This window comes from Homalodisca vitripennis, chromosome X (assembly GCF_021130785.1).
Source record: "Homalodisca vitripennis isolate AUS2020 chromosome X, UT_GWSS_2.1, whole genome shotgun sequence".
Taxonomy (NCBI): domain Eukaryota; kingdom Metazoa; phylum Arthropoda; class Insecta; order Hemiptera; family Cicadellidae; genus Homalodisca; species Homalodisca vitripennis.
Window position 1 is genome coordinate 89,280,986 of NC_060215.1, and position 23,273 is coordinate 89,304,258.

Here is a 23,273-nt window from a genome sequence, read left to right on the forward strand (position 1 = left end):
GTACGTCACTTTGAAAAATTTTGATGAGAACAGTACTAATTTAATTATTCACAATTACCTCAATGAGCAATGTTTAGTTTTCGTTGCTATAAAAGCATGTCATTTTACACTAAATTGATTACAACTGTGTCCTCCTCGCGATCATCGAAACAACAAACATCAGCTGACAGCAATAAAAAGCAAGTAATTTGCTCATAGTTTTGCCAACCAGAAACATTAACCCTTTGACGAATAATTCCAAAACGAGTTCGGGAGCACTCTACGTGCCCACAGTAGTCCTGATAGCCATGCAGAAAGCGCTATGGTGCCAAACACTTTTCACAATAATGCTTCATGATGAATAATCTCTTACCTGAAGACATATACGATCTAGCGGAATAGATAAAAAACACTTTCAAGTAGTATTTGTCGTTCCCACTAGATCACAGTTGCTCTTTTATTTATTTCTTTAGACCTAATTTACTGCCATATGAAAGTATTCAATCAGTTGTTCCAAGCTGATTCTATTCCTGTTTGTGTACTGGATGCATTTTGTAACCTGACTTTTATGTTACCGGTTGACCTGATTGCTTGTAAACGTTTTGTTATGTTTACGAGACTAAATAAGCATAGCTATTTGTGTAATTACAGAGTGTGTAAAATGGTGCGAGAAAGACTTGGAAATGGAGGAGAAAGGTGCTCCTCTTAGACTCACTGTCTGGCCTTTTCCCTGCCACCATCCCTGCTATAGATAAGGATAAGCCGAAGAGAGCATGCCACATGTACAGATGGACCAGCGTCGGTGAGCAGCAGCACCAGCATACGATACGGATGTGCGGCAATTGCGACCTGTGTACTGTTACTAACTTGTACCTTATTACGTTTATGAGAAAATACTGAATATTTTATCTTATACTCATTTTGTAAATATAACTTTTGTGCAAAAATTATATTAATTTCTGTATAAATACACAAAAATCTTCAAAAATGTAATTGAGTGTTTGTCATAACACTTCTCCAGCATTAAACCCAAATCACCTAAAAAAACAAAATTTAAAATAAAATAAAAAATTTTCAGGCACTCTTACTGAGATAAGATCCACCAGTTACACAAATAATAATTAAGATTCAGAAAGTTTCTCAGCTTATTCAATGCTGCTATCTAGGAAACAACAGTTTCTGGTGAGACTATCTCATCCTGGCACAATTGTAGGACTACTATTTTGTTAATTAATATGTATCATAGTATCCTTATGTGTTAAAGATGATTCATTATAATAAACAAAATTCTTCCTACTCATTTTATATGTTTATTGGTTATTCATAAGTAAAACATTAGAACTAAAAGTACAAACAACTTCACTGTTAGAATTTCAAACTTTACGAGAGAAACTAAAGTGTTTGAATGTGTACTAATCATATTTTCAAAACGAAACATCTCATATAATTCTATGACCAAAAATGGGGGCGTAGGTGTCGGGGTTAACATTGTTCTTATGGGGTAAAAAGCAAAGGTCATTTCACTTCAGCCAACTCTTAAGCTAATTGTATGGTGAAAGAAAGGAGAAAAATGTCTTATGAAACATGATCTATGTATGACAATATTAAAAAGTCATTGGGCTTCTTGCAGCAGGAATTTGACATGGTTACATGGCAGCTATGATGTTGACAAGGGGCTGGTGTAACAGCATTTCAGTCAACCAAAGCTTACAAATTTATTTATTTCGCTGCTTCTTAAGTTATAAAAAAATAATATCTGCTCATTGCTGCTCTCAGCAAAGTACGTGGTATAAACTCAGTATTAGAGTAAATACAAAATCTCCATTTTCTTTTATGTGAAATTCAATGCTTTGCTATCTATCAAAAAGTAATATATTATATTCAAAGTGTACTAATATTTAAGCAAATTACAATATGCCATTTTTAAAACTGTTGTAAATAGTGTTATACTGTGTGTTACAATAATTGTATATGAGAACTCTATAAACGAATTTTATTTATTTTCTAGTTTAAAAGGGGAGATAACAGGATTTTTAACATAAACCACTGTTATTAATTGTAAAACTACACCAATGCTTCTCGAGGATGTAATTCCTCTTCACCTGGTGTAAAAAAAACATAATGTAACCCCCACACAAAGCACCCTCGTGAGTAAATCAATGTACGGTGGTGAACTCGCCATGGTCAAACTCCACAAAAAAAAACCAGTTGTACATCCAAAATTCAAGCATATACCTGAGAGTTAGCGGCTGGCAGAAGCACTAACCATTTAACTTCACAAATACAGGCACATTAAAAAAAACCTCAGGACACTCTTTACTCTCAGACAAATGCTTGAAATTTTGACATACAACTTGTTGTTGTGCTTGCTTAACCTTATGACAACGTAGTGTTCTATTTTTTTGTAACATGTAAACATGGCAAATGTCCGTAATCCTATTATTCTTTCAAATTATTCAACATCAGTAATAAGTTTAAAACAAGTGATGTTTAAAACAAGTTGAGAAGTGATGTAAACAAATTTCACCACACATGAATAAGTATTTTAATCCAAAAAACTCGGAAAACTAACGACACTTTCTAAATATTTGTGATAACATGTGACCAGCCGTTTTGAGGTTAGGGCGATCGCTTACCCAAAGTGCCGGCGTTTTTTTCAAAGCAAAACAATATTCTTCATCTACAAGAGGATCTACAAGCAAAATCAACAGCTAAGTGCCATCCATCTAATTCTTTTCCTGGTAATCAACGGGTAACCAATACCTAACCTTTGATGCTCAGAACAACCATCCATCCATCCCTAGCCTGCAAAATCGACCGACACAGAAAATCTTTCCCAACCGTGAAATCCTTCCTACCAAACAGTAGAAAATTAAACAAAGTTACAAATTTGATGGTTTCGCTAATTGAATGAAACATGTGCTGATAAAAAAACACGTGCTGGTAAAAAAAACTTTGTTGATCTCATGAAAAAGGTCTGACATAGGCCTATCTCAGTAGGCTGTTATTACAATTACAATCTCGAAGTAGGCCTTTCACTCTTGAATTTTTGAAATGGCATATACAAAATAAAATAAGGATTGTAATTTTAACATTTTAACATGGAACTATTTTTATGTGGATTTTAAATGTTTATCAGATATTATATGTTGTATGTTAAATATGTTTTACCTGTAAAATAAGAAAACAACCTAGTAAATTTTGTAAATTGTGCAAGTAATTAAGATACTAAGTGGTATCGTTGAAGTTATTTTTTCATACCTGCATTGTGCTTAGTGTTGAGTTATTGACTCAAATTTTATTTGGTGTATGTGTGTTAGGTTAGGTACACTTTTTAGATCAGAAACCGAAACTCTATTAACAAGATGACAATCGAGACATGTCCTTCATGCTCGCTAGGAATAGATGACTATGAGTCTGACTCCATTTGTTGTGATATTTGTAACAGATGGTTCCATGCTTCAAAATCTTGTAATGGACTAAAAAATCCCTGTTCAATAACATTAAGAAAAATGACCAATGGGCGTGCCCAATCTGTATAAAATATTATCATAGTCTTAAGAATGGGAATGTTGACTCAACCATTAGAGGTTATGTTAGTGAAATAACTAATCTAAAAAATGAAAGGTGCAAACTGGTGGAGGAAATAAATGCACTGAGCGCAAGGCTGGCTGAGAGGGATAGGGAGATGGAGGAATTAAGTCGGATGGTGGTGTCGACTGGGGAGGCGGTGGGGGGGCGTGGGGGGGAGTGGACTGTGGTGGCGGGTGGGGGAAGGGGTAGCGGGGGCCGGACGGCGGTGGATCGGGTGGATGTGGCTCTCCAGACTTCAAATTCATTTGAAGTTTTGGTAGACGTCGGTGATCTGTCGATGGAGGATTTCCCCCCTCTAGAAGCCAGGAGGAAGGGAGACTCTGGGTCAAGAGGGGATGGAAAGTTTGTTCGTGGGGTTGGGGTGGTTGGAGACAGTCATGGTAGGCGCTGTAGGGGTAGACTCAAAGCAAGTTTGGGCTCAGAGGTTGAAGTAATGACTAATGTTATGCCGGGAAAGCCTATGTCCCATCTGATTGACTGTGCAAGTGAATCTGATAAGGGGGCGGCTGACTCGGATCTCCTGGTCATAGTTGGGGGTACAAACGGCGTAACTGAAAACAGTATTTCGTACTTGGGGACAAAAATTGATAGGTGCCTGAAAAACAAAAAGAGATATGTTCTATGGGTCGAGGCTCCCTACAGACATGATGATCCTGAGCAAAATCCACTGATCAAGAAACAAAATGAACTCATTAAAACAAAATGCTTGGAAAACCAGTGGGACTTTTTGAGCATAAATTCCATCCTTGACCGAAACTGTTATACAAAACACGGCCTGCACCTAAATGCAGTTGGCAAAGACGTGCTATGTGGAATTATTACCACCTTCTTTCACGCGATGGATAAACCTGAGCTTGGTAAAAAACAAAAAACCAACCGATACAAGTAGGCGCGCTGATAACTTAGGTTACCCAGGACACAAAAAGAAGTGTTACAAAAAACAGGAACGGAGACCTACAAGAAAATCTAGCCTTTATCAAAGTAAGCCTCCAATAAAAATAAAAATAGTTCAACTTAATGTTAGAAGCCTTGCAGATAAGGTAGGCCAGATTGAAATATTTTTAGACGAGGAAAAGCCGGACTTTTTTATTATTTCAGAGCATGGCTTGGAAAAGGAAAAGCTCCAGATGACCAAACTACAAAACTACACCTTAATAGACAGTTATGAGAGAGTCAATATGAGGCTGGGAGGAGTGGCGATTTTCAAAAAAAATTCCTTTCATGCAAAAATCTTAAAAAATAAAAAACATGGAAAAGAATTATCTGAAACAAAAATTTTTGAATGTTGCGAAATCAAAATTAAACATGAGGACTGCACGTTGACAATCGCAGGTATATATCGTAGCCCTGATGGAAATATGGAAATGTTCTTGGATAAACTGAATCAATACCTAACCAAGCTTAAACCAGACAAAAAGAGATCCTTAATAGTATTAGCAGGTGACTTTAATATAAACATTCTAAACTTAGACAGGGCTACCGAAAACTTTCAGAACCTAATAAAAAGCTTTGGATTAAGAACTACATTAAATTTGCCCACGAGGGTAGCAGAAAATTCATCAACTTGCATTGATAATTTTATCACAAACATTAAAGAAGAAAAATCCAGAATAATCGAACCATTAATTTCAGATCACCATGCAATTTATCTACAAACTTCATTTGGCCAAGACATAGTTGAAGGTAATAAAACAATAAAAATTATATCAATGAAGCAAAATAACCTGGAAGAATTAAAACAGAGACTAAAAAATGAGAAGTGGGATAGCGTATTTAGTGAGGATGATATCAATAATAAATACAAAAATTTTTTCAATACCTTTTCACATTATTTCAACATAGCCTGTCCTGAGAAAAAGATTAAAATGAAAGAGAAAACTGCATTGAAATGGACAAACAATGAAATCTTTGACCAAAAAGTAAACACGATTGAACATTATGAAATATGGAAGCAAAACAAAAATGAAATTACCAAAAAAACATATAAAGACTTCCTTCAAAGATATAAAAAATTAATTTCAGATTCAAAAGCAAGATGGTAATAACCAAAGAATAGATGAAGCCGAAAATAAACCCAAAGAATCTTGGAAAATTATTAATCATTTTAGAGGCAGATCAGAAATGAAAACTAAAAATCTCATTCTGAACATAAATGGTTTCAAAATAAAAAATCCCAAAGAAACATGTGAAACGCTAAATAATTATTTCATAAATGTAGCTTCAGATATAAAAACGGATCTTAGAAACAATACAAGAATAGATAGTAACACGGAAAGATCAACAAACCATAGCCTAACCCACTTCTCACTAGTAAATGAAAAAATTCTTGAAAAATTGTTTGCAAAATTTTCCCCATAAAACATCTTGTGGTGTAGATGGGCTATGCATGAAGGCAGTGAAATATTGCAAGGATCAATTGAAAAAGCCTTTAATCAACATCATAAATGCCTCGATCCTGAGCAATACATTCCCAAATGACTGCAAGATAGCCAAGATCAAGCCGCTTTTCAAAAAGGGGGATGAGTTGGAGGTGTGCAACTATCGTCCGATATCTCTCCTACCAGTCTTTTCCAAATTCATTGAAAAAGTTGTTTGTGACCAGCTGACTGCCTATCTGGAGGAAAATTGTCTCCTGATTGGCAGGCAGTATGGTTTCAGGAAAAACAAATCAACAAAATTGGCCCTGATTGATTTTCTCAATGACTGCATCGATGCAGTCGACGCAGGGGAAATGGTGTCAAGCTGTTATGCCGACCTCTCTAAGGCGTTCGACTGTGTTGATGTAGGCATTCTGTTGGACAAACTTCAGACAGTGGGCGTTCAAAATTCTGCTCTAAGCTAGTTTTCATCATACTTGACAAACCGAAGCCAATTAGAGTTGAAATCCAACACCAAACAAAATCTGAAATTAGAAATTTTACATCTAAACCAGAGTTGATCCAGAGCGGGGTACCTCAAGGATCAATTCTCGGTCCATTACTGTTTCTGGTCTACATAAATGACATAACAAAAAGTATTCCAGAAAGCAATCTTTACATGTTTGCAGATGACACCACACTCATCACCAAGCATGCAGATCAGAATGTCTTGGAAGTTGATCTTTTCATAAAAGCAAACAATTTAGCCCAATTTTTTGCCAAAAATGGCTTGAAATTAAACCCCGAAAAAACTAAATGCATGACAATTCAAACAATTCAAAAAAGAAATTCCAAATTAACAAGATCATTTGCTGACAGGCCTGTATGCATTGGTGAAACTGAGTTGGGAGTCACAAAAACAGCAGAACTGTTAGGGGTGATGTTGGACGATGGTCTTGACTGGAGTGAGCAATTGACAAAAATTGAAAATAAGCTGTCCAAGGGCGTTTTTGTCCTACGCAACCTCAGCAAACTTCAAAACCACAAACTATCTAAAAATATATATACCATTGCTTGCTCGAGTCGCACATCTCCTACTCAATCTGCCTATGGGGGAATAGGGAGTCAAATCTAGAAACGATTCTTGTTTGGCAGAAAAAGGCCATTAGGGCCTTTTTGAATCTTCCACCTAGGGCTCATTGCAGAGATCATTTCAAAAATCTGGGAATTTTAACAGCACCTTGCCTTTACATTTTTGAAATTTCGCTTTACATCAAACTCAATAACTTGGAATATGTAAACACAACACACAAATATAACACTAGACACAAAAACAATTTTTCTATACAGCACAGATTAAAGATTTTTGAAAATAAGCCAAAATATGCAGGTCTGAAAATCTTTCAATCTCTGCCTACACAAATAAAAACCATTGCTGATGAGAAAAAATTTAAGAGTGAATTAAAATCATTCCTTATCACCAAGAGTTACTACTCAATGGGTGAATTTTCTGAAAATTTTTGCCATAGACCTGCCCAATCCCAATCCTAAAACTCAAAACCCGAAAACTCCAAGAGTTCATCCCTAAATACGCCCCTCTCCCCCCAAACCAAAGTGACCCTTTACTACAAGAGGCACTGTGACTCGTCCAACGCCAACATTGGTCAACTGGATATGACTTCAAGTACAAAAAAAAGTACAACAAAATTGTTTTATTTCATCAATTAGCACTAATCCTGAAATAATGTAATTAAGCTTGTAGTAAGTAGTTCAGATATCTTCAATTACTTCTGATATGTGCAGCTCAAAGTCAGAAATAGTTATTTATCAGTTATAAATTACTACTGGATAATTTAAAGAATGAAATAAAAAATATCCTGTCTGCCCACTCCAGCCTGGTATTCCTATGGCCAAAGCAGAGTAAATAACTAGTCTGTAGAATATTTAGTGTATCCTATAAAATGTAACATCGCTATAGGAGCCGAGCCTATAAAATGCAAAACACTGTAGGACCCAAGCCTATAGTGCAGTATCTAGCTTCCCACAAAGTACATCCGATGATCTTACTCATTGTTGGTTTACTTTGCCTAGCTTGTAATAATAGTTGCAACTTTAACTTATACTACCTTCTCCATTTCACTATTGGTATCAGGTTTGCTAGGAGGTTGAGGTGTATTCAAAACGGAATTCATGACTGGGGCCCCAAGACGTTCCTTTGCTGATGGTCTGTTTAGTGGTGAAATATTCTCCTGCTTGTTCTGTGAATGATAAAAATACTGTTATTCATGATTATATCTACTACTATTCATCTATTAGGGTATTACCATTCACATGTTTATCAAACAAACTAAGAAGGCGTGAGACAGAAAAAGAAAACCAGACAAACTGGAATTGTGTACCAAGCAGCTATAAACTGTTGTTACTTTTATAACTACATTTTCTAGTTTATCTAGTTTTTACTCAGAAAAATATACTTTTTATAGCCTACAACTCCAGCTGTTGTTTATTTTGTGTCAATGTAAAATATCCATTAGATAAAGTATAACTTGGTACTAACATTCTAGATTTTACTAAAGCGTTTGAAAGTGTTTATCACAAAAAGTTACAAGATAAAATTTCTGTATGGTAGAAAATATGAAGAACTGTAGTGGTCACAACCATATTCAGAAACAACTGTGGCATTTGTCATTTGTGTTGCAATAATGACATTTACATTAAGGGGGTTCGGTAGGCCCTATCCTTACAATGCTATATTCCTATATTTTATGTACCTTCTTCTCAGGAACAACTGGTTCGATTACAGTAAAATTTTTATGTGTTATTTTTTAGGTCCTTATCATGAAATAGAGCGCAAAACATTTTGGTTTTTAAGAAAATTTCATTAAAAAAGAACCGTAAAAACCGTTCTTGACCCGGACACTTTATTATTGTTTTTACAGCATTACGTGTTTAATTTTTAATGTATTACTATGAAACGTTTAAGATATTATTAATTAGTTCTTTATTTATTGTATTGATGTGTTATTTACATTATCCAGAATGCAAAATAATTAAAAAAAAATAATTGAAAAGTGTCCGGGTCAACCAGGCAAAACGTTGTTGACCCGGACACTACGTATAAATGCATATAAAATGTGAACTAACCTCCTACGTCGATCCCGGACACATAAATGAAGATATCCAGCTTGTTTACAACATTACTAATTGGTTAGAAAACGATCTGAAAACATTTGGTCTGATGACAAGGAGAATAAAAAAAATTGAGGTCTGATACAAAGAGTATAAAATTTATTGTTTAAAATGAACATGTTACTACATATAGGTAACAACAAAGGAGTTTTACATTTTAATTACTGGACATTATATGCATCAAAACTACATTTGAACTTAAATAGATACTAATCTATCATTTTTATAATTGAAAGTTGGCAGTCCAACGTTTCTCTCGACTTGGTCGTAGTCGACAATAGATTTGTCCTCTGGTTCAGGCCACTTAAAAATGAAGTTTCCCACATTTCTGACACACTTAATGTGAAGTCCTTGGCCAGGAGCAAACATCTTCAACCACACCAACATAATGTTTGATAGTTTTCTTCCCCGGGAATTTAATTAGAAGCCAGTCACCAACACAAGGGTCTTTAAAAACTAATTCTGTGTCATTTTCGACCGGGCCTTCAGGTTCTGACAAGTGAAAACTCATCGGACGAATCTTTTAATGAAAAATGTCCATCTTCACTTGAACTAGAGTTGTATCTTAACCTCTTTCGTGATGGACACTTGTCTTGGCAGCTGGTAGAAGGGCCTGCTATATTTCCCTTCTCCATCAATGTCCTGAACGGAAATACTCATGCCTGGTGAAACGTTGATTTTTTTCTTCCTAGGCACTTTCTGAGACAATGTCCCGTGTCGTTTCTTGGAAAGGAATTCAAGGACAGCTTCACCACAACTAAACTTTTACACTTTTTTGTTGGAGATTCTTCAGTGTGGTTTTTTTGATCTTTGGGGAGCTTCTTCAGAACTTGCTGAGGATCATGTGGAATTATACCACAAGTCCGGAAACCAGATTGCAAGTTCTTTGATTGGTTGTTGGAGATCGTCTCACAAAGCTTACTTAAAAGTAGAGGAGATACATGCTTTGGAACAGATGTTAACCTCCGGTCAGCTTCTAACTTCCACTCAAGTAAGGTCTGTCTCCAAGCACCTTTTAAAGGCCTAAAAAAGGCTACATCAAGTGGCTGGCTGCAACAAATGCGTTGCATTTGGAGGCAAGCAGGCGAATTTTATGTTGTGTTCTGCACACAATCTCAACACTTCACTTGAAAAGTGGGTTGACAAGTTGTCACCTAACATGACCTTTGTCCCCTCCTTATTCTTTGCCCATGGCAAAACTATGGTTTTAAACCAATCGCTAAATGTGGCCTCGTCAATCCACCCAGTCTTCGATCGGTTTGTATCTTGCTCCAGGTGGGCCTCCCATGACCCAAGTGTCATAAAGCCTTTCCGCCTTATAGCAAAACGTATGGAGGCAGCAGCTCACCAGAAGCAGTGCCAGCAAACATGATTGATACGGCACTTTTGGACGAATTCATGATTCTTTCGGGGTATTTTGTGCCCCTTTTAAAAATACATTTTCTCCGAGCCCGGATCATCACTAAGGTTGGTCTCATCATAGTTCAGGATATGAGAGGCAGGTATTCATCAGTAGTGGATTTTAAGTTGTCAAAAAATGTTGAAATGTCATCATGGTTCAACTTTTGCCCTCTCTGAATGTGATATTCCGGCTCATCCGGAGTCTTAGTTGTGGATGTCTGCTCAAAAACCCATTTACCCACTCTTCGCCTGGAATGTTGTTTTTGAACAATGGGATAATACGTCCTTCTTTTTCTAAATATAACCTAACAACTAATCTTAAATCTAACCTAGAGAACGGAAAATCCCCATTCCGCAACCTTTTCAATGTGAGCACATATTACATCCTCCTCGGTATCATTGAACACTGGTTTTTTTACCGTGAGATCCTGTATATTTCCCGGATGAGTGGTCACTTAATGTGGATTTAGGGAGATTGTACTTTTTAGCAGCAGCTCTCACTGAAAGTTTTTTTGTCTTTTATTTCCTGTACGGCTTTGTTAATTAGTTCTAGTCTTTCTTTAGCGGCACTCATATTCACTAATTCACTTTAAAACTGAATTAAGTTAACTTATAAAGGATAATAATAATCACTGAAAACTAAACATAAATAGGATAAACACCAGTACGGGAAGAATACACTGTGCAAAACGAAAATGTTAGGTTAACACAATGATGTACTGAAGTGGAGAATTGGCGGGTAAAGTCGTGACAGCGAAAATTGGCACTAAGAATATCGGCAGTCGGTGTGTCCGAGTCAAGAATGGAATTCGTTTAAGTCGAATATTTTTTTTTCTGTAATGAATTAAATCATAAAACCATCGATATGTTGGCTGCGATAAAGTAGGGAATCGAATAACATCGTTCAGTTTCGATTAAATATCTTACTTTCGATGTTATATGTCTTAGCCAGACAAAATTTTTTTTTGCTGTCATAACATTATGTTGGTCATACTGGTAGAGAATAATAACTAAACCAATGACAGTTACAGTGATTATACAGTTCTTTTGTACGTTTCATAACAATTCAAATGTGATATGTTGTAAAAGGTTATGTTGACTAGTGATTTCACAAAGAATTATTTTTAACGATCGCGGCAGGGCCGTCCGGGTCAACCACCCCTGTCCGGGTCAAGAACGGTTTTACGGAATTTTTTTTTTAAATACATGTTTTTTTTTGAAAAAATTGTATGTTATTTATTTTTTTGCGTAATTATTAAAGATTTTTTTTACAATGTTACGCGCTTAAAATGTGTATATTGGTGGCATGTACAAGTGGTTTTTTTTCATAATGATCCATCTAATACTTCCTGAGATAAAGGTACATAAGTAAGAAAAAAATTAAATTCCGGGAAATCAACGTTAAAGTTAAAATATACATTTGGTCTTACTTGGTAATATGTACCAAGTAAAAATACGTAACTGAAGTTAATGGCATCCTGCTCCATAACTGGGATCATCAGGATCCTCCAAATCTTCCCATTCATCTTCCAACTTCCTTTTAGCACTTTCACGGGATTGTCAGCTTCTTTTTGCAACTTCCGAGATCATGCGCTGAGCCTTTTTTAGCCGGGATATATCTTTATTTTTCATAGCATCACAAAAATTCTGCCCAACAATCAATCCCAGTTTCTTAAATACCATACACCTTGCTATGTTTCCTTTATTAAAAGTATTGATGGCATCATATACACCTAAGTGAAGTGTGTGAATGCTTACAAACACGGTTTTCGGTAGGCGAGTCCAAATTATTTGGTTCACAGACTCATTGGGATTCTGTGATTTACCATGTAAGCACTTTTTTAGAAGGTCAGGAGCACTAAGATCTTTGAAAATAGGTTTTAGCCTCTCCATTATGGCAAGTGGTAGGTGAAAATGTTTTTCATGATCATATTTTTCATTTTGGACCAATGATTTTTGATATTTACACCAACTATCACTTCCTTTCGGGCAAAGTCCATGTTGAGGATTAGAGTTACTTGATAGTAAATGGTAGTATTCTGCCCATATAGCTTGCTTCATGTCATTCAAATTACCTATATTTCTGCGTATGGCTAATCCGTAATATTTCTGAATTGATAATATAGCAGCATCTGTTAGTCGGTTGCGACCGCCTAAGGTTTTTCCATCAATTTGTTTTGCCTTACCTTCTTTTAGTTTTAATGTCCTTAGGCGTGTGCCCAAACGCTTTTGGACATGTCCAATGCACTCTAATTTTGGACAGTCATTACCATAAGGCATGCTTTCTAATACACTAGCAAACCCTTTAGAGTCGCCGTCTCCAAGATATTCAATATAGCGAACATCATAAGTTGGAACGGACCGTTGAAATATTTTACAGGCTCCTACCACTTCCATACCCCCACTTACTCCTTGGTAATTAGCACTGCAATTATCATCATGATGGCCAGTAAACTTGCCTCTACAACGACAGTACTTAGACAGTATGACGGCATCTACAACTTTACCAGTATCAACACTTGTAGCAGTTACAACGCCATTTTGAGATGTATGTCCACGCTTTTGCCAAGTGCCGTCGATGGCAACACACAAATCCCTATTTCCATCATTTATTTTCACTGCTTCTTCTACAGCCTCTTTCATAAATGAAAAACATATATCCTCAGCTGTAGACCCTAGAACTCTAATGTATTCACTAAACTTTGTAGGAGGTTTAGGCAAGTTTAGCAGGCCGCAAAGAGTTTCACAAGCGACCTGGCCCCTTCCAATAGTACGCATACCGTACACTAACCTAACATTTAGGTCATACATTTTATTGTGTGATGGGTTATCAGGTAAAGTACAGCAATTTTCATATGAAGCTAATGTCTTTGTACTACAACCTGAACATGTAAAATCACCTGAAAAGAAAAGTCCAACACGCCTACCGACTTTGAAATCAATTGCTTCATGGCAATGTTTACAAACTGCTATATTAGAAATTATTTTCAACAAACTATTCAAATCAACTATTTCATAGGCTAGACTAGGCTCACCATCAACAATAGATTGGTAGTTATTGCAAATATTTCCTAGTTTTGCTTTTGAAGCACTAACTGGTTCATCTAGACTAGTCATATCTTCCAAAACATCAGCATTAGGACTATGCCTAATTTCAGTTTCTACTGTCTTCTTACAAAATACTCGTTTCCTTTTCTTGAAAACACTAGTACTCCTAGGCATTTTGAATAATATATTCTTCTAAAACACTAGACACAACACTTTAGAAAAATAATTGTAATGTGTATTTACTTTTGAGTTTTCACAATAAAGAATAAACTCATGAATGTAAACAAACAATGTTTTCTTACTTCTCTTGTCTGCTGTTTATTGGCACAATACTTCAGGTTAGCCAACCATTGAAAGAAAAACAACTGTTTCTGGATGCTAGTTATTATAACAAATAAATAATAGTATTGTCGTTACCATAGATACAATTCTGGTAAAAACTGCAGCTGTGCAGACAATATGTTGTATATTTTTTTTTAAAATACTTCCCATTGTCAGAATTAAATAATTTTTATGTCAAAATGTTCAGAAAACAACACAGAAAAATAAATTGAAATAAAAAAAATGTATAATTTTTTAATTTTTAACCTACTGAACCCCCTTAACTCTTTCAGTTCCAAAACATGCACAAATTACTCTTTGCAGTTAATTGTTTTTTTCCAACACCAATGAATACTGATTAAGAGGTACCTGACACAAAAAACTAAATTGGGACGTTCTATTTGTTACAATTTAAAATGAAGCTTAAATGAAATGTGTAATTAAAATATATTACAAATGAAATCCTAATCCTAGACTATTTGAAATGATTTAAATGATCCAATCCATTGAATGTTATATCACAGTAAGTGAATATTTCTAAAAAATTTTCTATTGAAATAGTACATGAACATGTTTGGTACATCCAATAATTTAATTGACTCATTTTAATATTTAAATTAAATCTAAAATTACATGAATTCAACTGAGGCTCTTTCCACAATTATGAATAGTGCATAATTTACAGGTGATAATATTTTCAATTTATGTAATTGGTAAAAAAATAATTTCATAACTTTATTTACACGTTTTCCTTTAAATTTATACAGTCCAAACATGTCTATCAATAAAATTGTCAAAATCAACTTTTTCCCCCTTTTTTAGCACCAAATTTTTATCCAACTGATGTCTTTTTCATCTCTCTTTCTCTCTGTCCCTCTCTTATCATACTCATGAAGCTTTCCACAAAAGCAAGCCTAGAATACTCTAATAATTAAGGTAAAAAAGCTTTCTACCAAAACTACAATACTGGATATTTCTACATCTTGGCACATTCTATTACGATAAATAATCAGTTAGAAAAACAGAATAATCTATGAAATGGCCAAGTAGAATGCATGATTTTACTCATGCTTCATTACCACTCAAATTTTATTTTTAGTCTGCCCAAATTGCATACACGCGTTCCACCTAACCTTAATAGATAGGCGTGTAAAAATCCCCATTGTAATGTGTGTTAATAGATATTAATCTAAACAATTAAACCATCATAATCTCTGGACATGTCTTGTATCTCTTGAGTACTCTGTGGCAAGACTATTAGTATGCTTTAGCTTTCAATATTCTAGTTAAAACTTTTAAAGTGCATTATGCATGAAACTGAGATGAGAGGGCTGTAGATACTTTTAAATTTAACTTTTAATATTCATATATAATATTCATATGAATTTTCTGAAACCTTTGATTATACTGATTGTGATATATTGATCTGTAAGCTGTCTAGGTACCTAGCTCACACACGTTTTGAAAGCTAAGTGTTTCTGTTATGATACCAAGCAAAAATGATCAGATATTTCTAATAAACTGAATCAATGATTACCACAAATCATTTTTTTTTAATTGTTTATGTGCCATTAATGGCTTACTTTATCAATTATCAATTGTCAGGCTATTTAAACAACACATACGAATTCAGCTACTTCCTCTCTCCCCAAAAAGAATTGTCAATGCAATGTTGCAAATCGTTATCAGATATTTACCAAAACAAGAGAGAGAGCTTTTCATCTAAAACTTCATCCTCATAAGTCGGGAAAAACCTACATTTGTTGTTTTCCTTTACACCAATAAAACATAAAATGTACATACTGCTACATTACTTCAAACCTCTGCTGAAATTTAATCTTTGATGATTAATACATTTTCTTACTGTCTTTAAAACGAAATAAAAACCTTTAATGTTCCTTCATTTTAATAAAACTCAATCTTAACATGTTTTCATGTTAATACACCAATTATATCTCATTTCAACTTATTAAAACTTCATGCTATTGATATACGTTTAATAAGGATTTAAAGCCAAAAAAATGTTTTGAATTAATACACTTATATGCAATAGTGTGGTAATAGGGAGACTAGTTGCAACAGGGAGAATATAATCACTGTTTACAGTAAAAAAAAAAACAATAAACCTATTTGTTTATCTACTTACATCTTTGTCAGGGTTGTACCAGAACACTTTGATAAAGCGGTTGTTGAGTACTGCCTCAGTACTCTTGTATGCTGCACTTGCTTCAGCATGAGAGGTGAAAGTAATCAGTGCTCCCTCTGGATCCCCTTCAAATGATACCTGTACAGGCAAGGAATTAGAATCATACTAGAATTAATCATCAGGTATATTCTTAAGTGTACAAAATTAATTTCATATAAAAAATTACTTAAATAAAATTTGTAATCATTGTAATTTATTGAAGTGATCAGAAATAATAGAAGAATAAACTGCAATACTACATCAATTTTGACCCCAACAGATGAATAACATGAATGAATAACATCTGTAGATAATTCTGCAGAACATTATAAGTCTATGGATTTATTGCCTGGTATAACTGAAACGAGATTGGCAGTGCAGTCAGATTATTTATTGAGTGTGGATCATTGTCATTTCTTGGAAAGTTAAGTAACGGAAGAGAAAGACCAGATGCTAAAGCAAGTGAGCCATGACACAGCACTAGGATAGACTAAAGAACTTATTCAATATTTCAAATAACAGGATGATACATGACTTTATAGCAACATTGTAAAAAGTAACTTCAGTCATAAATAAAGAAGTACTTTAGTACAAAAAAAAACTAAAGCAGTTGACCATTTTTTTTGTAAAAAACTAAAAAAGTTCTCAAGGTAATGCTAGGCATAAATTTAATCTAGTAATCAAGTTAAATCAAGTCAGTAGCCATGTTTATCATATACTATTAATATATTATGTGGTATGTTTAGCCATAACCATGTTTAACCAAATAAATATTAGCTATTTTGTACCTACTATTGAAAATGTTATGGTTTATCAATTAAATTTGTTTATGCACGGTATCCCCGCCGGTCAGGTCAACAGATTCAGATTTTACTGAAGAAAAATTGTCATTTTGTATAACTTTCTTCATTATGAAATAATCATAATATAAAGGTGATTTCAAATAAACAATTATTTATTTTATTAGTACATTTCTCAAAATGCTATTTGTAGGGCAAGTGAAACCAGGTTTAAAAATTATATATATATATATATATATATATATATATATGTGTGTGTGTGTGTGTAGAAATAAATATACATAGCCAGTAAATGTCAAATTTATATACTTTATAGGTTTACTTGCAAAGAGATACTTCAACGTAGTTGGTTTACTTACACCTGAACAAAAAGGAAAGGGGTATATACAGATTCTATTTCGAGCTTACATTGAGTATGGCTGGGATCCAATCAAGTTCATCGTTGATGTAATTTAATTAAAATTAATTTCATTCAAAAGTACGTTTGAGCTCTTATTCTCATTATACTTATCACAAAAACTTCTCCCTTTAAGGTATCATCTCTTCTTATTCACAGTTCTGAAATTGTTTTATGATAAAAGTGGAAATCTTCCCCAGAAGGAAAATATCTATAGGTTTCAGCTTAGGAATATCAACCTCTATACAGTACCTAGGCCAAACAATACATTTTTACAAGAACTTTTAACTTTATACCACCTAGAACTTTTAATAAATTGCCATAAAAAAATAAAAACCTCACCTTGTAGGAAAATATTCCTTATGAAGTTAAAAAGGGTTTTCTTGAAACTGATGTTGTAACAAATATTGCTCATAAAAGTCAAAGTCAAAGTCAAAAAATCTTTATTCGTTTTAGTTACAATGATGTAACATCTGAATAATGTCAGTTTAAACTAGCTAAAAACTAATATAAAATAAGCCTATAATAAAACTAAAATAAAACTACCTAATTTGCAAATCAAAATATTCATCTAATGAATATAAAGCCTTGTCCATCAAGTATGCTTTAAGCTTTCTTTTAAATATTTTATGTTCTGATTCTTGTTTGATAGCAAGTGGAACGGATTTAAGAAATTTGGATCCAATGTATGTTTTTTTTTGTGAAAAAATGTTGCTTCTGGTGAGGTATTAAAATATAATTTTTATTACATGTATTATACAAATGAATTACGTTGGTCATACCAGTATTTAAGTTTTTAATTTTACAACACATAATTGTATCCATTATATATTGTCCGTAGACAGTTAAAATTTTATCAATTCCTTAAAATATTCTTTCACAGAATCATTTATTTTTAGTCCTAACATAATTCTAAGAGATTTTTTCTGAATCCGGAGAATTTCATCAAGATTTGATTTTTAGTAGCACCATACAAACAGAGGCCATATCTAATATAAGAGTGTATATAAGAGAAATAGATTGTCCTCAATGTATCAGTGCTATAGATAAAAGATATCTTCGTCAAAGCATAAATTCCCGAGTTTAATTTTGTAATCAACTGTACGTGTTGACCCCAATTGAGATTTTCATCAATTGTCAGACCTAAGAATTTTGTACTCTGATTTTTTGTTACTAGTTGGTTATTTACTATGATCATTGGCTCAATTATTTCCTTTTTTGTTGGGTTTTAAAATATATATATATATATATATATAAAATTTGTTTTATTTATATTTAATTTTAAATTGTTTTCATTTAAAAAAAGAATTAATGTTATTCAATTCTAAATATGAAAGCCTCTCCATTTCATCTACTGAATTAGATGATAGTTTGAGGTTTGCATCATCTGCATATAAACAAAGGTCTTCCTGGGGAATGTGTTTTAAACTAAGGTGCACGTCTTTCAAGTAACACAAGAATAGCAACGGTCCTAAAATTGATCCTTGCGGAACTCCAAAAACTATTTTTTAAGTTTGGAGGATACTCTCGAGATTAAATTTTGTTAGGATATCGAAGAAATTTCTACATATTGAAATCTATTAGTAAGGTAAGATTGAAACCAGTTTAAATTTGTTGAATTTATTCCTAAACAATTTAATTTCTTAATTAAAATTGAGTGGTCTACACTATCGAAAGCCTTCGAAAGGTCCATAAAAATACCTAGTGTATGTTCGCCTTTATCAACAGAATCTATTATCGACTCCAAATATTGTACTGCAGCACTTATTGTCTACCAGTAGGAATCCATGCTGGTTATCGTCTAATAGATTATGTTCCTCTAAAAACGCCATTAGCTGAGAGTGAACGATTCTTTCACAAATCTTTTATGTTGAGGAAAGTAGAGATACAGGACAGTAATTTGACATTTCTTTTTTGTCATCCTTTTTATGTATCGGAAAATATTTGGCTATTTTTAATTCATCAGGGAAGATTTCAAGCATACATACAGCAATGATTTCAAGCTTTTGTATATATTGTATAAATAAGTGTTAGATTGTAAAGTAATTTTAAGTAAAATAACAAAAACAGTACTACAAGGAAAAAATATTGGTTTTATTATTATTATTTTATGTTGTTCTAAAAAATGGCATAAAATTATTTTTAGTTTTAGATTGTTTTATGAAAAAGTATGAGAATTATTTTTTTTTCTGATTGCACATTAAATATTGCAATATTAATGATGGAACCTCTAAACAGGTTTAGCCTTAGAAGCCCTAAATTCCTCTAAATTAAGTGCTGTATAACTGAATTAGTTTTAGAAAATAGTAATTAATTGAACTTTTATTTACTTTCGTTTGCCCACAACTGTTATAGGATTTGATTTGTTTAATATTTACATATTTAAACACATAATTTTTATTCTTGAGGGCTGTCCTGGTTTCTAAGTAATTCTTTTTTGTAAAACAACTTTATTTTTATTAATTTAATTAATTAATTAATTAATATTAATTAATTTTTATTAATTGGATTATTGGAAGTAGTATAAAATCACAGCTCTGTAAACGTTTAGTCCACAAAGTTTTGAGCATTTGATTTTTGTTTTGTTTTTCCTCAAAATTCCCAGTCAGTCTGAGCAGTTTATATAAGTTTGAACATTTTTAAAGTTTTTTGTGTATAATGAAAAATGAAATTCATTAAACTAGTTAAGCTACCAAAACATACCGTAAAAGTTACTGTTTTTTTGACCTTCAGTAAAATATCCTCATATTTTTTCCTGATTAAAGCATGGTGCCCACTGCAACGGACCCGGCCCAGCCTTTTTGTGAAGTCAAAATACACGCAATCAAATGGGCAACCTGGCCCGGCCTTTTGTACTCTTGTCAAAATGCATACGATCAAATGGACACCCGTCCACTGTGAGCGGCCCGGCCTGGGCGGACTCGGCCCATATGGCACTGGCACAGTCGCCCCAAGAGCCGACCGAGGTTAGATAGGCCGGGCCAGTAGCAGTAGGCGCCGTGCTGGGGTACTTAAGTGTGCTCTAAAGCTACAAATGTCCACTTACTTTTTTGAGTTGTATGCAAATAACATTGTCAATAAGTCACAATTTAAGGCTGCACACAGTGAATACTTAAGTTTAAGTAACTACTTCCAGAAAGTCTATACTAAGATGTAGTGTTGAGATTTTATCTGGACTCATACAGTTCTTCAGCTGTATCCTTTGTATTTTCCACATTTTTACACATTATGTGGAGAGAAAGAAATCAGTTAGTCTGTGGTGAAGTTGAAAGTTATAGGCTAGGTTTATTTTTGGGGAAATTATAATTATTGTGCTGGGCATTCAGGTTTGAGTCTGTCCGTAATCTCCATATGCTCAATCCCCAGAGGTCTCTCGATCAGGCCTTGTGTGCTCTAGCGAGCTTTGATTATTGAAATTAAATTTTAAAACTAATAATAAATCAATTAATAAACTATACCAATTATATATATATATATATATATATATATATATATATATATATATATACCAATTTATAAACTATCGTACTTAACTAACCGAAGACCAATTGGTTATGTAAATTCTACCCTAGCCGCCTGCCTATCTCCCAGACCCCAAATTTTCCAAAATAAAAGAATGATTTAGTTCATCTCTATAATTGTTATCAGCTACGAGAAAATAGTGTAGAATGTAACTACATCTAAAATACTCAAGTTATTGGGAGGCCACCAGGTTCATCTCCACCCACTATATCCCACTTGACTCCTGCATGTTATGTCAGAACTCAGTATTCTACAGAAAAAGACATGCGGAGGGGAAGGCTTATCTTCTATATGGACTGCCGACTTATCACGCTCTTATACAGAGAACACCAGTTCTGTCCTGGTGAGAATTTTTAAAGTCAAGGCTGACCACCACAAGTGCAGTGCAACAGAGTTTTTGGGTATCAATAGTAAGTATCTATATTTCAATTTATTTACCAAGATACTTTTACTTTTTCATTTACATTTATATAATAGTCTTGTGATATGATAACAAGGTTTTTGGACATTTTCAAACACCTGTACATCATAGATTTTGTACCATATAATACTCAATATGTCCAACAATGTGTTATTCTTTCAAATTATTCATTGTCAATAATACCATTTAACACATTCAGTGCGGGCGGCACGGATCCGTGCCGCGCCCGTTCCACGCCAGGGGCGCTTGGCGCGGAACCGTGCCGCCATGCGGCCCAGAACAAATCACTTCAGTGCAAGCCTAGCTTGCGTCGTAAGTGGTAGGATTGTTTTGCGCTCTGTTGTAGTATCACACATAACCTCACTAGTGCGTTGGTTTGTTCCTGGCGCGTGGCACGGTTTCGGTACGGTACTTATTGCAAGCAGCGTGTTGAATATACGTCGGCGCCTCGCATGCGTGACATTGTGGTGTGTGTTACTGTTGTGTTCTTTTAGTTTATTTAAAAAATGGCTAACGCGAATGATGAGTACAATAGTGACGATCCACTCAGTGATGACGATTCAACTGATAATACCGACATTGACTCTTCTGATGCCGAAGATGACTTTGATTTTGATCCTGCTGCTTGGAGTAATGTATCTGCAGCTGGAATGAGGGATATTCCTTATACAGGGGATAACAAACTATTGATACCTGTTCCAGGCAATAACGAACCGATTGATTGGTTCAATTTTTTCATTGATCTTGTTTTCTTGGAAAATATCTGCAGATTCACCAATGACTACGCTTTAGAAGTTTTCTTTGGCCCTACAATCATGCCAGGATCTCGCATCCACAGGTGGAAACCGCTGACAGTTCCAGAATTGAGGATTTTCATTGGCATACTAATTCACATGGGAACGATTCGGATAAACAGGATCCAGGACTACTGGAAGACCGACAGAAAATACAATCTCCAATTCTTCCGTGAATACATGAGTAGGGATAGATTTCAATTAATTTTGAGATGTTTGTGTTTCCGTCGCGTACATCCAGATGCTGAGGCTCCTGCTGATCGGCTTTACAAAATTCGGTCCATCATTCAGTTGTTCAATGATAAAATGAGGTCTATTTATTATCCGTCTAAAGAAATGTCCCTTGACGAAGCCATGATTTTGTGGAGGGGACGACTGCAGTTCAGGCAATACGTGAAAGGCAAGAGACATAAGTATGGAGTCAAATTGTACACCCTTTGTGAACCTGAGGGTTTAATTGTTAGATTTATGGTGTACTCGGGTAAGATGGACGATTTGGGAGGGAAAGGACATGCAGGAAATGTTGTTCTACACTTGATGAGAGACTTTTTGAACAAAGGCCATGCACTTTACATGGACAACTTTTATAACAGCGTGACACTAGCAAGCAAACTCCTTGCCAACAAAACATATTGCACGGGTACCCTTCGAGTTGATCGGAAGTTCAACCCACGAACTGTCGTAGCAGCAAAATTGAAAAAAGGCGAAACCACCTGCCAATACGGAAATGGCATTCTTGTGGGGAAATGGAGGGATGAACGAGATGTTCTATACATCTCAACCCAATTTGAAAATGAAATGGTGACCATGGAAAATAGAAGAGGCATCGAAAAACAGAAGCCTAAACCTGTAGTCCACTACAATGCTCATATGAAGGGGGTGGACAGAGCAGACCAACTAATGTCGTACTACCCAATAGAACGGAAGACCATTAGATGGTATAAAAAAATATTTGTTCACTTCCTTCAAATGGCTATGGTAAATTGCATGTTCTTTGTGAACATGAATTCCGGTGCAAGAAAGATGCCATTTTTGGAATTCAGAGATAAATTAGTAGATTCTCTTTTGCCCCCAAAGCCAGCACAACCTCCCCGAACTCTTCCGAGGAACCCTCTGCACCGCCTCGTTCAAAACGAAGAACGTGACCTGAAGGGAGACAGGAAACGAAAAAGGTGCAGAGTATGTGCAAAAGAGGGATTGAATAAGCGCACCTCCTATCTCTGCAGTGGGTGCCCAGGGCAGCCTGCATTTTGCCCAATTCGTTG

General features: G+C 34.7%; 1 protein-coding gene across 3 annotated transcripts in view; it reads right to left on the bottom strand.

Annotated features, from left to right (window-relative positions):
* Positions 1-23,273, bottom strand: part of LOC124369323 (RNA-binding protein 26) — a 126,344-nt gene that overhangs the window by 31,891 nt on the left and 71,180 nt on the right. For all 3 annotated transcript variants that reach the window (XM_046827274.1, XM_046827275.1, XM_046827273.1), the window contains exons 14-15: positions 16,036-16,173; positions 8,057-8,188 (exon numbers count right to left, since the gene is read on the bottom strand). In XM_046827274.1, coding sequence (XP_046683230.1) covers positions 8,057-8,188; positions 16,036-16,173 — 270 coding nt within the window. The remainder of the gene's footprint in view (positions 1-8,056; positions 8,189-16,035; positions 16,174-23,273) is intronic.